At 40.0% G+C, this 15,267-nt stretch overlaps 1 protein-coding gene across 1 annotated transcript; it reads left to right on the top strand.

The window, feature by feature from the left end:
• The first annotated feature begins 7,536 nt into the window (after positions 1-7,536).
• LOC146581739 (uncharacterized) lies at positions 7,537-14,367 on the top strand. Its single transcript, XM_085249297.1, has 2 exons — positions 7,537-7,687; positions 13,841-14,367. The coding sequence occupies exons 1-2, from the start codon at positions 7,537-7,539 to the stop codon at positions 14,365-14,367; spliced, it is 678 nt and encodes a 225-aa protein (XP_085105423.1).
• The last annotated feature ends 900 nt before the right edge of the window (positions 14,368-15,267 follow it).

The raw sequence follows: 15,267 nt of genomic DNA, 5'->3' as shown, positions 1-15,267 counted from the left end.
AAATGAAAGACCAGAAAGGTTAAAATGAGATGCTCAACCAACCCATTATCACACCAAAGCGTTTCACAGACATTTATGCAGAAGTTGCATTACCAGCAGGGGGAGATAATATAATTAAAGACAAGAAGTCAAGAACAAAAAACGTATGAAGTACATGTCCTTAAATGTCAGAGATGATTAAGCTAGGCGGCTAATATTTTTGTACATGTAAATGTGTTAACAATGTCTGATTAAACGCCTTCCCTGTGATTATCTTCATGTTGGCTTGAAATAAAATACCTCCCTCTGCTGTTACAGAAGACATCATGGCTCTTTCATGCTGCTATAAATACCACCACAATGGATGGTATGCAATTGTAATAAAAAAATGACTGAAACCAAGTAGAGCAGAGTTGAGTCGAGTCAAGCAAAAAGGGTTCTAGTGGAAAAGAAGCTTTTGATTCCCGTCAATTTAAAGCAAACTGGGCATCAGAGTGTGTTTTCGGCAAACACCAGAGGGCAGGAGGTCAGGACAGCATTGCATTGCAGCGAGTGTGATGTTGTTGTGTTTCACCAGTAACATACGGAGACAGAACAAAACGTGAAACAACAGAATTCAACCAAAGCACGCTGGGTTATGAACTGACTTTTATTTTCTCCATATGTGAAGTTTGTACTTTTATATATCTATAAAAGTACCTCATTACCCACAGTGAACAGAATTTTTTATACATGTCTTTATACATTACACTGTTTCATATAAATGATTTTTATATCTGTGAACTACACATCGGCATTTCCAGTTAATAACTGTTGCTTTTTACTTGAAGTGTGCATAGCTGACCATAGACTTTTCTGTTGTTTATATTAGATATGAGATATGATTCATTATAACACATGAAAATAATCGTCAACATGAAATCATTCCAATTTGCCAAAGATTCAGAAATGCACTGCAGAGGAAAGAGAGGGGTCGAGCACTCTGCTACAAGCTTTTTATATTCACAGCGATCACAGTGCTATAATGAAAAGAGTCTAGGCCATGCGCTTAGATCACGTGGATGCAAACCATGTCTGTAGACTTTGCAGAAAATATGCAGGCAACATGTTAACATTTTAAAATTTTGCTGCCATCTTTGTGATGTTGTGTACTGTAGAAACCCACTCTAAAAATGCATTTTAAAAAACGATAGAATTATTCAGAGTCATTTAGTTATTGCTGCTTTTCCATCGTTGTTTTCCACAAATCCATGTGATCAAAGCCATGCAGCTCTCATCACGTAACTCGTAAATTCAGCGTCACTGTTGCCTTGGTGCCCATATAGATTTAGAAAGTTTACTTAACATATAGAGAGACACGCTGGCAAACATTTATACTTTACTTAGACAATTAAAAGTGATCGTCTTTCTCTTTACTCAATTAAGCTAATCTGAGTTTATAATCATAATTATTAATTTAACGTAATTAAAGGAGCGTTATGATATGTATTAGTGCATGACCATGTTTAAGAGTAAATACAGATACATTAACCAAAATGTAGAATGTCATTTTCCTGCTGCTTCATTCTGACATTTTCTTTCACAGTAGTGTAAAAATTCACCACAAGTGTCATTTGATACGAGCACGGTCGGCGGTCAGACACCCGGAGGAAGATGGCTGTGGCAGAAACACACCTCACAGGCCTGGCTGCAGAATCCATAAGTGCATTTTAAATGTGACTCAGATTCACTGTTAGATTTTTGTGGATTCTGAGAATCTCACTTTATATGAAGCTTAAAGTTTGAGCTGCAGTTTTGTAGACCCAGATGATCTTAGAAGTCTCTGAGGCTCATATGGCATCAGCAGATCAAATATATATTTCGGACCATTTTGACTTTATTTATTTATATTCTACATCACTTTGTTTTAACTTTGAAATAATTAACTTAAAATGCAAACCTTACACAAAAAGGCCTCTTATTGTGGGAACACGGTGCTAACCACTGGACCACTGTTCTACTATTTTAAATCTTGTGCACGTGTCAAGTGTAATATTATATATATATATATATATATATATATATATATATATATATATATATATATATAACATTTCCACCAGGGATTAAAAGATGCTCTTATTCTGAAAATGAAAATCTGTGGTTATGGATATGCTGGACATTTAAAGATATACTTGGGGAAAATCTGAATGTTCTTTTTACTAATAATCATTAAATATTATTAACCATCAATAAAGAAAAAAAAAACTTTGACCAAAAGCAGGAGTGGGCTTAACAAAGTTAGAAAGATGCTCCGGTAAATCCTACATGCCTTACATCCCAGTATTCACATTATTCATTTCATTTCTGTCTGCAGTAATAAGCCCACGGATCATTTAAAGGAAGTTTTCTGAATCATTTCCCTGAATCATTCTGTTTATTCATAACTCCATCTGAGTTTCACATCATCACATTTTAACTAGCAGATCCGTGAGTTATAAATTATCATTTTCTCCCACAGTTTTACAAGGTTTCATTAATATTTTACTACTAGCATAAAGATCCAAACTTTAATATGATTTTATTTGTATTCATTCCCATCATTATCCCGTTTCCCCCCCTTGTTTTTTCTTCTCCGTAATCCGTACACCTCCTCACTGCTGCTGTTAACAAACCAATTTCCCCTCTGGGTTCAATAAAAACACAACTGCCTGAAATAGGAAGAGAGGGAAATGACTTAAATTCTACTGGAGGCTGATAGAAGAAAAATAAATTTTAATCAGGATTTACATCTGAAATACAGTTTCAGAAAAACTGGGTCCAATCAGAAAGCAAATCATGTTCAAAGTCAAAGATGAAGCTTTAAAGCTGCTGTACAAAAATATATCGTTGTTACATGTTGTTAAAATCACTCAGTTATGTGAAAAGTGTTTTTTTCTTTCTTTTGCCTCTGCAGCATGGTGGCGTGGTGGTTACCACTATCGCCTCATAGTCTTAAGTTCAAATCCACTCCCTTCTGCTTGGGTTCTCTCCAGGTACTCTGGCTTCCTCCCACAGTAAAAGACTTGTTGTTTTGGTTTGGTTAGCTGCTGATTCTGCATTGCCCATAGGTGTGAATGATTGTCTGTCTCTCTGTGTTAGTCCTGCGACAGGCTGGCGATGAGTCCAGGGTGTATCCTGCCTCTCTGGGAAAGGCTCTAGGAACCCGAGATGCCTCCAACATCCAACTTACCTCCATAAATCTCATCATTCCAAGTTCAGGTGTTGAGATATCAGTTTTCTCAGTAACTCAGTCCAACAGCAGTCATCCCACACTCACTTCCATTTATCCCTGTGCCAAATTTATATAAGGTTTCCCCTTCTTAACTCTTCTTTTGATGGAGGTTTTATTCTAGACTTGGTACCACATTAACCTCTTAGCTGGTTTCTGTGCTTGAGGAAACTATGACCCATGTGTAGAAACAACTGCGAGTGAGACGGAAGTCAAGTAAGAATTTACACTAATGTTTTCTGTCTGTGGGCCTCACAGCTTCTCTTCTAATTGTGTAAAATGAAAATATTCAAGCTGACTTTAGCTCAACTGAAATGCCAGTATGCTCACTTCATTTTGCAGTAAAGTTCCCACTATGCTTTCTTTTACACATGCATTGAACGGATCCCCATTTCTCATAACATTTCTTTTTTATTTGATGCAAAATAGGACTTTTTAACTCCCTGAAGAAAGTTTTAGTTTTGTGTGAGATCGGGCTGAATCCAACTAAAAGTCTTCACAGAGCTGCAGATTTGGCCGAACAGCATTAGGATGATACAAAGTTGATAAATGCTGGTATTTTGGGTTGTTTCATTCCTGTAGACAAGAGCTCTTCATGTGTTCATGTCCACTTGTCATTCACAGTCACCATACTAAAGATTAATACTGTTCATCATTTGCAGGTTGTTTGTTATTGAGCAGCAGATGATTTAATTCTGTTCCTGTTATTGGTTATTTGATTTACTTTTATTATGTACTTGTTAATCAATTCAGATGCATTGATTGGTGTGTTTTTATGAACACATGAAAGGTTGACTTTTGACCTACTGTGTAATCCTCACAGGAGATCCATACTTCAAAAATGCTTTCATAGAATTTTATTCATGTGCCCTAGATTAATCTATCTAACAGAATATTAAATATTTCCAATATGCAAAATCTGAAATATCTGCAGCAGCAAATGGAATACAGTAATGCAGCAGCAATATCAATCCATAAACATGTGAAAGAAGCACTTTAAAATTTGCAGTTTTGCTTGTATAAGGCTTGAACGCTCGGCTCTGATTTGACACAGATTAATAACGTAATGGCTTTAATGTAATTTAAGAGCAAGTGAATTGGAACTGAACTTCAAGGGGTTAAAGAGGTGTGTATTTAACCCGAGTCTGTTCCTGTCCCTAAAAAGTGCCACCCCCCACACAGAAAGCAAAGAGCAGACAAAATGTCTGTTGCTCTCGAACTCTAATTGGTCCTCAAAGATAAAAAAAAAAAACAGTCTCCCCATCTCCGCATGTCCTGCCTGACCTCAAGTGCTCTCTTGTTTCCTATTAGTTTTAATTGACTCCATCTCCCTTCATGTGTTGACCTCCAGTCCCCTCCTCTTCCTCCGACAGAGGCTGTCTGCAGATAGCTCTGGTGAGGACTGCCGCGCCATCCATCAGGGGCAAGAGAGCGGCAGCAGGAAGTTATGTCAGGAAGTTGGTAGTTTAGCGAGGTGGATGGAAGGTGACTCGTCAGGCTCGGCAGCTAGTTGCGTCCGGCGGCTGTCAGAATGCCTGACCTCCCCCTGCTCTCGACATGACAGAGAGGACGGCTGAGTGTCAGCTTTACTGCTCAGCCTGTCATGTCTGTCACGCCCGGCGATACAGGAAGTCATGTTTTCTGAGCGTGCTATGAGCAGTTGAAGCATTTTTTCTTTTATCCTTTCATTCTGGATTCAACTTTTTTTCCCCTCCCATACGGTTCCACGGACCTCAGAGCAGCTTGCTGTCACAAGATGAAGCTTCCTGGCAGGTTTCTCCGCCGCTCGTAAAGGTTTTATAGGAAGTAGATGAGTTTGGACAGAAGGAGATGAGCCAAAGAGGGCACGTCTTTTTTTCTGAACACTCTAAGCAATCTGTCTGTAAATCTAACACGACCCGTCACACCTATTATCTCCTCCCATAGTTCTCAATGACTTTGGCTTCTCGTATGCTTGTTGCCCTTTGTCTCTCAGATGTGTGCTGATGACTTGCTTAAGTTTTGCTTCCTGGTTCATGTCCTTGGAACTCTTTTCTAGATCCCATATGATGAAGAGGAAGTAATGTAGCCCAGGCTCTATCTCTAATTTAAGGTGGACCGACTTTTCGTCACATAGACCTTTTTTTGGTCAACGGTAAACACGGCCGAGGTTTCACATGTGGTTGTATCAAAAACCACATTTCATCCTGCTCCAAACAGAATTTGCATTCTGTATGAGCTCTATGATGTAACTGAGACAGGATGACCATATTAGGGATGTCATGTACAAAGGTCCCAACCAACTGCTGATTAAACATGCTCAGCATCAATTTGTGAGTTGCCAAATATGTAAATGAACATTATCCCTTTGATGTTGATAGAAAATTAATCCATTGAGATGAATTTTCCTAAAGACATCTGTTGCTCTAAATGTGCTGTGTTTAAAAAAAAATCTCTGAAGGCTTTGGGACCATTTGGTTACTACACATTACAGACAAACATTTCAGGACTGGAAACTAAATCCAAACACTGAGGATAAAAACCTTTTTATTAACAGGAATTATTGCACTGATGACTTGTGCGTGCATGCCTCATACTCCTGACTCACTGCAGTTACAGGTAATAGCATTGTTGGTACAATTCTATGATTTGCATTTCTTCATTTATTTTCATTTGAGACATTTAGACCCAGAATTTGTCTTTTTTTTCCCAGCAGCACTTCACACAAGTGTGCCATATATTTTGGCTTTCAGCAATTCAGAATGAGTCCTCTTTCCTTTATTATGCGTAATGGAGTTTTAATGACGCTGTTGGTGAGGTTGGAGGAGAACAGAATTAAGTGCACACCTGAGGTGTATTGAGTGCTGGTTTACATAGTGTATACCAAGGAGGCTTTAACTTCTTAATGAAGAAACATCCATTCATACCGGTGGCATTGTAAAACCTCGCATTAGAAAGTCGATTTTCTCCCCTGTTCTGAAACATTAGCCAGAAACTGAAGGAGTTAACATACGGTGAGATATTAATGTTTTCTACCCCTGCAGGGAAAATAGGAGATCTGCGAGAAGGAAAGATTCTTCCACAAATCACAGCTTCATTTCAACTATTCAGCCAAATATCCCTCTTAACAACTCATTTAGAATACCAACTCCTGAAATCTTATTTTCTTGAAACAAAAAAAGCCACCAGGGCTCAGAAAACAGCCACTTCTGGCACCTATTAAAGTCTGGCTTAATGGAAAAGTGTCAACTGGATATTTCATAAGTCAAACGTGCCTGAAGTAAATAGGTGCAGAGGGTAAGAGGTGCTAAAGAAAATAATTTTTTATCAAAGTAATATTTCTCCCTTTTCTCCTTTCACTGAACTCCTGTCACATGATTTACTGCAGCCGTTTTCAAAGTCTTTGTGCCCAAAGCACACCAAGCCAGAAATCACGACACACCTGTATTCATACCTGCACAAAATAATCTGTCATCTGATATGTGAGGGAGAATTGGTCCAGCAAAACCATGTGGGTGGCAACCTAAAGAGGAAAAGGAGCTTACTATGAAGTGTTAAAAACTGTGGTGCCTGGTTCCAAAAGTGAGTCAGTCCCCAAAATATGAAACTTTACAGTGGAAATAAACATCTTTGCAGTTTGGATCCAAAAAGTGTGTTGGTAAAGTAGATAGTTTCACAACTCATCCACCTGGAATCAGGGACTCACTGCACTCCATTTTGATGAACTCTGACAAATTTATCTCTCTCTGCTAAGAACCAGCATGGCCATTTCATGGACTCACCATTATGTGGCCAGGAGTAGAATTCATTACGGACTACATGCCAGCACCTCAGGACTGCAGCAGTGATGCCTCATTGCCAGATACACTGAATGACTTCTGTGTACGCTTAAGGAACAAAAAAAGGTAACTGTGAGAAAAACCACCCCTCCTCTGGTCAGGGCCAACGTTGGGAAGACTTGGCATAAAGTTAATCCATAGAAAGCTGCTGGACCAGATAACATACCTGGCTGGGTGCTCTGGGAATGTGCTAACCAACTGGCAGATGGTCTGCTAGACATCCCTGAGCAGAGCAATGGTTCATACCTGCCTTAAAGGCAAAAGAATCATCCCTGTGCCCAAGAAGTCAACTGTGTCTTACCACAGCCATTATCAGCCTACAACACATATCATCAAGTAGTATGAAAGCTGGACCTGAGGCACATGAAGTCCTCTCTTCTGGAATAATTAGACCCTTTAGGTGGAGGTACAGAGCAGGTACATCAGACTGCTGTTCACAGACTTCCGCAAATCAGTCATCAACTGATTGAGAAGCTGAGCATACTGATCATGGACACCTCCTTTTGTAACAGTACCCTGCATGGTGTTCCACAAGGCTGTGTGGTCAGGCCACACCTGCTCACCCTGTTGACACATGACTGTACTGCCACAGAGCTACACAGCGCAAACTACATCATCAAGTTTAGAGATGACAACATTGGTATGGCTCAGTGACAGTGAGGAGTCTGCATACATAGAGGAGGTCAGCGGAGACAACAGACATGATTGTTGGGGGTCTGCTACTGAGACCAAGAGAAAAGTATCTGAGAGTGAACATGGAAGGTGACCTCATACAGGCACAACCCTGAAACAGTTCAGCAGCGTTTTCACTTTCTGTGAAGGCGAAAAGGCCAACCTTCATCCTGCTATTCTTACCACATTTTACCTGAGGACAGCTGAGCACATCCTCTGCTCATACGTCAGTGTATCATGTGGGAACTGCAACAAAACTGAACCAAAGTCTCTCCAGCATTTTGTAATGACAGCAGAGAAGATCACACATAGCAGATGTGTCTGCATGATAGACCTGCACAGCTTTTGTATGCACCTTGCTAGCTGCACCCTCCAATCCAAATATAGTAGCATGCTCAAACGCTACATCCAGATACACAGAAACAACTTTCCTGGATTTCCTTCACTGGATGATTAAGCATGCATGACACAGTATCCATGTGACCCCACGCCATTAGGGAACCACTAATTTACAGAATCTTTAAGATAAATAAAAATACTAAATACAATCACAAGCATGGTGTTATGGGAACATGGTGAAGGAGTCCTTGATCTTTCTCTTTCTAACTATAAAACTCTTCTGTTCTTAAGTTTTCATTCAACTTAGACACACAGGGCATCATCCAGATTAAAAAGCTCAATATTATTCAGGACTTAACATCTCAGACAGCCTCCAATTTCCTCATCAACTGGGATTTTATTTCCATATCAGACTTCAGGATGTCCCTACTGTGTTTTCCTCCCACCGGTAATTATTTGACTCCACTTTTAGTTTTGTTTTTCCTACATATTGCAGAAACATTTGCATAATGGCTCTGCATTAAAACCAGAAAAGTGTTGCGTTATACTTACACAGTTGCTTGACTACATTAAAGCAACCTTTCTGATGGTTTATTACAACAGTCGTAGCGTACTCAGTTTTATTTGAGTTCTGTGCGTAGCCGTGCTGTGACAGGTTTAAGATTTAGGCAGACTTTCTGCATCACATGGACAAAAATACTGAACTTTAAATGCAGTTTTTAACCAACATCAACATCAACAGTATGGATTTTCAGGGTGACAGCTGGGAACCATTGACAGTTCTCTATTGTGTGCTTATTATTAGTAACTTATTGTTCCCAGATGTTAGAGTGGCACAGTGGTGCAACACTTAGCAATGCTGCATCATCGTAAAATGTGTGTGGGCTTGAATTTGCTGTTTGAAAAGGTGTTTTATATGGAAAACTGATCTCCCTTAAAAAAGGACATACATCAGCTACCTGAAAGACCAACTTAACATTACGCTATTATTGCTAGCCATTGTTCTCTCTGCACTGTGTGCTGGTAGCATGTTTTTATCTGCATGTGAAATGCAGTGTGGTTTTGTCAGATGGTTCCATGTCTGTATTAGGAGGTTGGAAGGTGGAGGCAGTGTATCCAAGAAAACTTAGATGGCTGTGTTTTGATACTTTGATAGTTCCCATAGTTTTTCCCCACTTCCTAATTTGTTCCATTTTTCACTCACTGGTTGGAGTTATGGAAGTAAAACCTACTCAGCAAGGGTTAAGCTATAAAAACATCTTTTTAAGTTTAGGAAAAAGGTTGTGGTTAAACTTCAAACAACAGTAAATCTACTCCTTAACAACTAAGTTGCAAGTAATAGATGTGTCTCCCTCACTATAAGGGATCATACTCTCAAAGTCAGCCATGCTAGTGGCTTTTTGGATTGGTTTATTGGTGACAAACATCTGCAAATAGTAATTCTAACATTACATTTTCAGTTTGATGCATAAAGATGAACTAAAGAAAGGTTTAAGTTAAAAATTAAAAGTCATGTTTTTAAATTAGCAACTTGTTTGAGATGTTTCAGGTAGGAAAAACTTTTTAAACATGTATTACTTGATTTACTAGATGTAAATTATAGCTAAAAGTGATAAATCAAAACGACACGAACTTGCATCATTTCTCAAACATAAAAGAGAAAGGCATAAAATTAGCCGAGCACAGTGCTCACAGATACGCAGTTATATCAGTAAGCTATAGAAAAAGTTGTTACATACAAGTTACCATATATAAAGGGCATAAAAATGTCAAGTCCATTCTAAAAGAGATGAATAGGGGTAAGTTTAAGAAGCAGGCATAATGGAAAGTCATGCAAGTTTCCATTATATTCCATTGAAGCATTTTCAGATGTTGCTGTGTGCAGTATATAGTGTAATGTTCAGTATATAAATTAAAAATGATGAATATGTGATTGCACATTAACAGCTGTTCAATCAGTACAGACTGCAGGGGCATACATGGAATGTATTTTCCTTCCGTTAAGCTGGTTCTGATGCAGATCCAGTTCTGTCTTCATTAATTCTGAGGACGGCCCACATTTTAGCAGGTTAATACCAGACTGTCTTTTCTTTTTCATTTTGAAAAAAACAAAACAAGAAGTACTTAAATATTTAGGCTATATGTGGAAATATCACAGAATAAAGGAAGTCTAAAATATTACTTTTAGCGATCTTTGTAACTTCTGCCTATGAAAGGTCCTGTATGATGCTTACATGCTCTTCCTCCTGTGTGTGTGTGTGTGTGTGTGGGGGGGGGGGGGGGGGGGGTCATTTCCTAATAGGTAAGAGTTTTCCTCTTTACCACCACCAACACCACTTAAAGGGAACAGGATAAAAGCAGATGAAAAGCCACAGTGAGACCACAAACTCATTCAAGGAGTCATAACTCAATCAAATTTGAAAACAGAGACATGCATCATCAACACGCTTTTTCTATCCGTGTTGTTCAATATACACTATGCCCTTTGGGCATAGACATGGAAGCAATACCACTGCAAAATCCACCCACCCACCTACCCACCCATCCATCCATCCTCTTCTGTTTATCTAAAGTGGGGTTGCAGTGGAAATACCCTACGCAGGTTACTCCAGACATCTTTCTCCCCAGCCACACTTTTCAGTTCCTCCTTGGGGATCCCAGGCCAGAGAAGAAATATAATCTCTCCAGTGGTTTTCGGGTGTACCAAAACTCTGACCACTGCAAACGTAAATCAGTGTGTTGTTGCTGGTAACGCAGGACTCTTTTTCATGTGTGTTTTGTTCCAAAGCACTTTGGTCGGTGTCTTTGATGTCTTTCCTGTTCAGGGAAAAAGGTGCACTACATTAAGATCCTGTATCTTAATTAGGCAAAGACTTCACTGTACTACACTGTGTCTCCTCAAATAATATCAGCGCAGGCTGTATGATGAAATCAGGACACAGAATATAGATGTATTAAAAGTCAATGTTTGGCAGTGAGCACGTTATTTTTCTCTGAGTAAAAACTCGGGTTTTGGAAGGACATTTATTTTTTTTGAAAACCTCAGTGTGATTGATGAAACATCAAGGGGATAAATCCGTCACCGTTATCATTACCAACATGTCAGCTCGACTTTGAACACAACGCAGAGCAACCTGCCAAGGAGAAATGCTAATTATACTAATTACAAAACATAGATGTTATCCTCCGTGTGATGTGAACCACAAATGGATGTGGATGGAGGTGCCATTTTGGCATCAATAATCGCGTGTTACCATTTTACTGTGGATGAGTGCATTAAATGGAGAACTCTTTGAAGCTTCCTGGCTGTTTTGCAGCACTGAGGTCTCTTCCATAAAACCCATTAGCTTCTGTGTGATAGTGGACTGGGAGCCGCCGCCGCTTTCTCACGTTGACCCTGAATCCAGCCTGAGAGAGTCGAGGGCTTCAGATGAGGACAGTCGCTGAGCAGTAATTACATGACAACCTTTAAATAACTGCCGCCTATAGCTGTCATTTCATAATGTGTCTGTACCAGTTTGTCTGGCAGAATGTGACCACGAGTGAGTGTGGCTTGAACAGAGCAGAGCAGCAATTCATCACTGCAGTGTAGCAGGAAAAAAATACTCCATTAAGGCTGGAAGTCTACTTTCTAAATCTGCAGTTAGGTGGAAACTCTTTTTCTGCAAATTTGGTCATTTTCATGATATAGTGACTAGCAAGAGAAACACATTGTTCACTGCAACTATATCCTCCTAATTGGGCAATTTGACCTGTTTTTAAACTTGGGAAACACATTAACAGACAGACTATTTAGTTCAGTTCACTCTGTTAACTTTCTAAAAGTAATTCCAGTTTAGGTGGGCAAACATACCTGATCTAAATGTCTGCAAACTCTCCCTTCAAGGTCATGGCCGCTTCCAGGGTGGCTGCTTCTCAGGTTGGCCCCTGGTTGTCTGACCACCTGCAGGCCTGTGCAGACCAATCATCATTTTATGTGTAAGACTGACTCCACCATCATGGAGAGGCTAATCACTGGTGATGAGACCTGGATCTCCAGCTTAAGATGTAGAGAGCCAACACAAGCTTTAGTCCGAGGAGCCTGCAATGTTGAAGCCAGAAGAACGAGAACAAATCAGGGAGAACAAACTGAGGGAAACACCAGGTGCATTTTTATGTCGCCTGCCTATAGACAATGGATGTAAATTATCAGCTTTGCTAAAATACAGCAGTTTTACATTGAATGTATAAATGAATATGTATATAAACATCATTCGGGTAGCTTAGTTAGTGGCTTAGTACTGTTGCTTTAACGCATGAAGGTCCTTTTCTGCTGTTGTTTCTTCTGCTATTATCACACATTGGTTTTACCTCACTACCTGTCCAGACATCTGAACTCTACCAACCCTACCTGCCTAACCCCATGGCTACTTGTGCTGAAAAGCGTCTTATTTTAAAGAATTTTAATTTCAGTTTAAATAAAAGTTAAAAAACAAACCTGTCCCTAATCAGTCCCTACTGCATAAAGTGAAAAACTAAATAAAATGAGGCAATCTTCACTCACCACCTTCCCGGCTCGTAGTATTCACATTTGCCAACATGCAAATTCATCCAAAAGCATCTCCAACTCACGAATGCTCATATCAGAATACAGTTTCCATGGAGCAACATCAAATTGGTAGCTATTAAGGAAGGTGTGGCTTTATATGGCTATACACACAAACATCTCTCTCCCTCTCTCTCTCTCTCTCTCTCTCTCTCTCTCTCTCTCTATATATATATATATATATATATATATATATATATATATATTGTTGGGATTCAGAGATTCTTTTATTGCTACCATATAATTTGCCTTATGAAAAATGTATTAATAACATGTTTCACAGTATCATTTATCAGTAATATTTCCTACAGGGTTTATATTGCATTGAATATGTCTGTCTTCACATTGACCTTTCTATTTTTATAGGTTGAGTTCATTTTATACACAATGCATAAATGTGCTTGGTTAGAGTTGATGTTCCATTCTAGAAGGTTTTAAGCTTCACTGGTGAGAGTGTCCAGATGATACATGCTGAGGGGAGATGAGAACATAGGAGGTTAATTGCATGCACGCTTACGATACACATATTAATCTAGTAGCAGGTCTGAGCAAAGGCCTAAGCGTCTTCTGCTTCAGTTTGAGACTGGCTGCAAAGTACTCTACTTAGTGATTAATGACGAGGGTCCATTATTAGCTCTCAGAGATGCTAAGACCTGAAGTTATTACCCTAAAAGGCAAGTAATGTAGAAAAGAGAAGTTATATGTCGGTGTATGGTTATTAGAAGTGTACGTGATGTACCCTTGTCTGCACGGGTTGAACTTTTGCCCGTCTGTCACCATGTATTTTTGAACTGTATTGACGTAGGTGTGATATTTTATCCTATAAAACCAGAACCCAATGTAGTCTTGTCAGAGCAAAACAATCCGTATGCTGACGGTTGGTTGTTCTCCTGTGATAATAAAACTCATCGTTTGATTGCACTTTTCCGGAGCCTCCGTCATTTGTTGTCTGGTCTAAAGTTGATCGATCTCGCAACAATATATATATATATATATATATATATATATATATATATATATATATATATATATATAGCTTAGCTAGGCTGAAAAACAGCACAGAGGCACTAATCATGGCAGCACAGGAACAAGCTCTGAGCACAAGATCGATAGAGATTGGGGTCTATCACACCGGGCAAGACCCCAGGTGCAGGCTGTGTAAAGATGCCCCTGAGACAATCAAGCACATAACAGCAGGGTGCAAGTTGCTAGCAGGCAAGGCATACATGCAACGCCATAACCAAGTGGCCGACATAGTATGCAGAAACATCTGTACCGAATATGGCCTGAAAGTCCGTAGGCCAAAATGGGAGATGCCCTCAAGGGTGGTGGAGAATGACCGAGCTAAGATCTTGTGGGACTTCCAGATACAAACGGACAAAATGGTGGTGGCTAACCAACCGGACATAGTGGTGGTAGACAAACAGAAGACGACGGCCGTAACGATAGTTGTAGAGGTTCTGAATGACAGCAACATCAGGAAGAAGGAACACGAGAAGCTCAAGAAATACCAAGGGCTCAGAGAAGAGCTCAAGAAGATGTGGAGTGTAAAGGTAACGGTGGTCCCATTGTTAATTGGAGCACTAGTTGCAATGACTCCCAAGCTAGGTGAGGGGCTCCAGCAGATACCAGAAACAACATCGGAGATCTCTGTCCAGAAGAGCGCAGTCCTAGGAACAGCTAAGATACTGTGCAGGACCCTCAAGCTCCCAGGCCTCTGGTAGAGGACACAAACTTGAAGGATAGACCGCCCACAGGGGTGAGAGGGGAATTTATAGATAGATAGATAGATAGATAGATAGATAGATAGATAGATAGATAGATAGATAGATAGATAGATAGATAGATAGATAGATAGATAGATAGATAGATAGATAGATAGATAGATAGATAGATAGATAGATAGATAAACAAAAATTGTCAACTGTTGACTAACAGTGACAAAGAGATCGAAACCAGGTGAATGCAAGTGTGTTCCATGTAAAAATCTAATCCTGAATTCAATTATACTCAACTAGGATGAACGGCCTAACCCTGAGGAGACCTCCATCTCTAGCTGGCTGAACTTCTTATCTGTGATTGGTGGTCAGACAATGACAACATCCCTGTTGTCATCCTTGCTGTTGATCAATGCCACAATTCCAGGCCAAATGACCTCAGCGAGGGCTGCCGTGCGAGGGCATAAGTCAGCCAGTCTTTGTTGAGCCGGCGTTCTAAAGTGGCTGTTTTCACCTCGTCGCAAAAGCAGCAGCAGCTGCCTCTGATGCTCTCCTCTGGCTCTGACATGGGCTGATTGGTGTGTCATTGAGCTCCCAGCTTTATTCGACTGTCCATCAAAGCTGAAAGCTGAAGGGTCCCTGTCTCTCTGGTTAAACTCAGCCCCCCAGGGCCTCCAAGCGCAAGGTCACTTGGCAAGTGATGTGCTGGTGACCTTGGTGGGATGGGGTATAATATGAATACAATCATGCTGAGTGGTGAAATAATGGTGCCGTAAATTCAATAAACAACCCGGTGGACCTGACATCACCTTCCTTTCATGACATCTTTTTCTGACAGGACAAAGTAATACAGCGCTCCCCGGAGAGTCCCTGAAAACAGTCAATTTCTCTGTACTAAATGTCAAG

Source organism: Mchenga conophoros, linkage group LG2 (genome assembly GCF_057382185.1).
Source record: "Mchenga conophoros isolate Kocher_MC1m ecotype Shallow Benthic linkage group LG2, M_conophoros_male_GT1.1, whole genome shotgun sequence".
Taxonomy (NCBI): Eukaryota; Metazoa; Chordata; class Actinopteri; order Cichliformes; family Cichlidae; genus Mchenga; species Mchenga conophoros.
Note: the sequence above shows the minus strand (reverse complement) of the source record. Positions and strands in the feature narration are given on the sequence as shown.

Coding starts and splice junctions, on each gene's coding strand:
- LOC146581739 (XM_085249297.1), top strand. CDS start 7,537: ATGGACACCTCCTTTTGTAACAGTACCCTGCATGGTGTTCCACAAGGC. Junction 7,688..13,840: donor GTTTAGAGATGACAACATTG/GTATGGCTCAGT, acceptor ACATAACAGCAG/GGTGCAAGTTGCTAGCAGGC.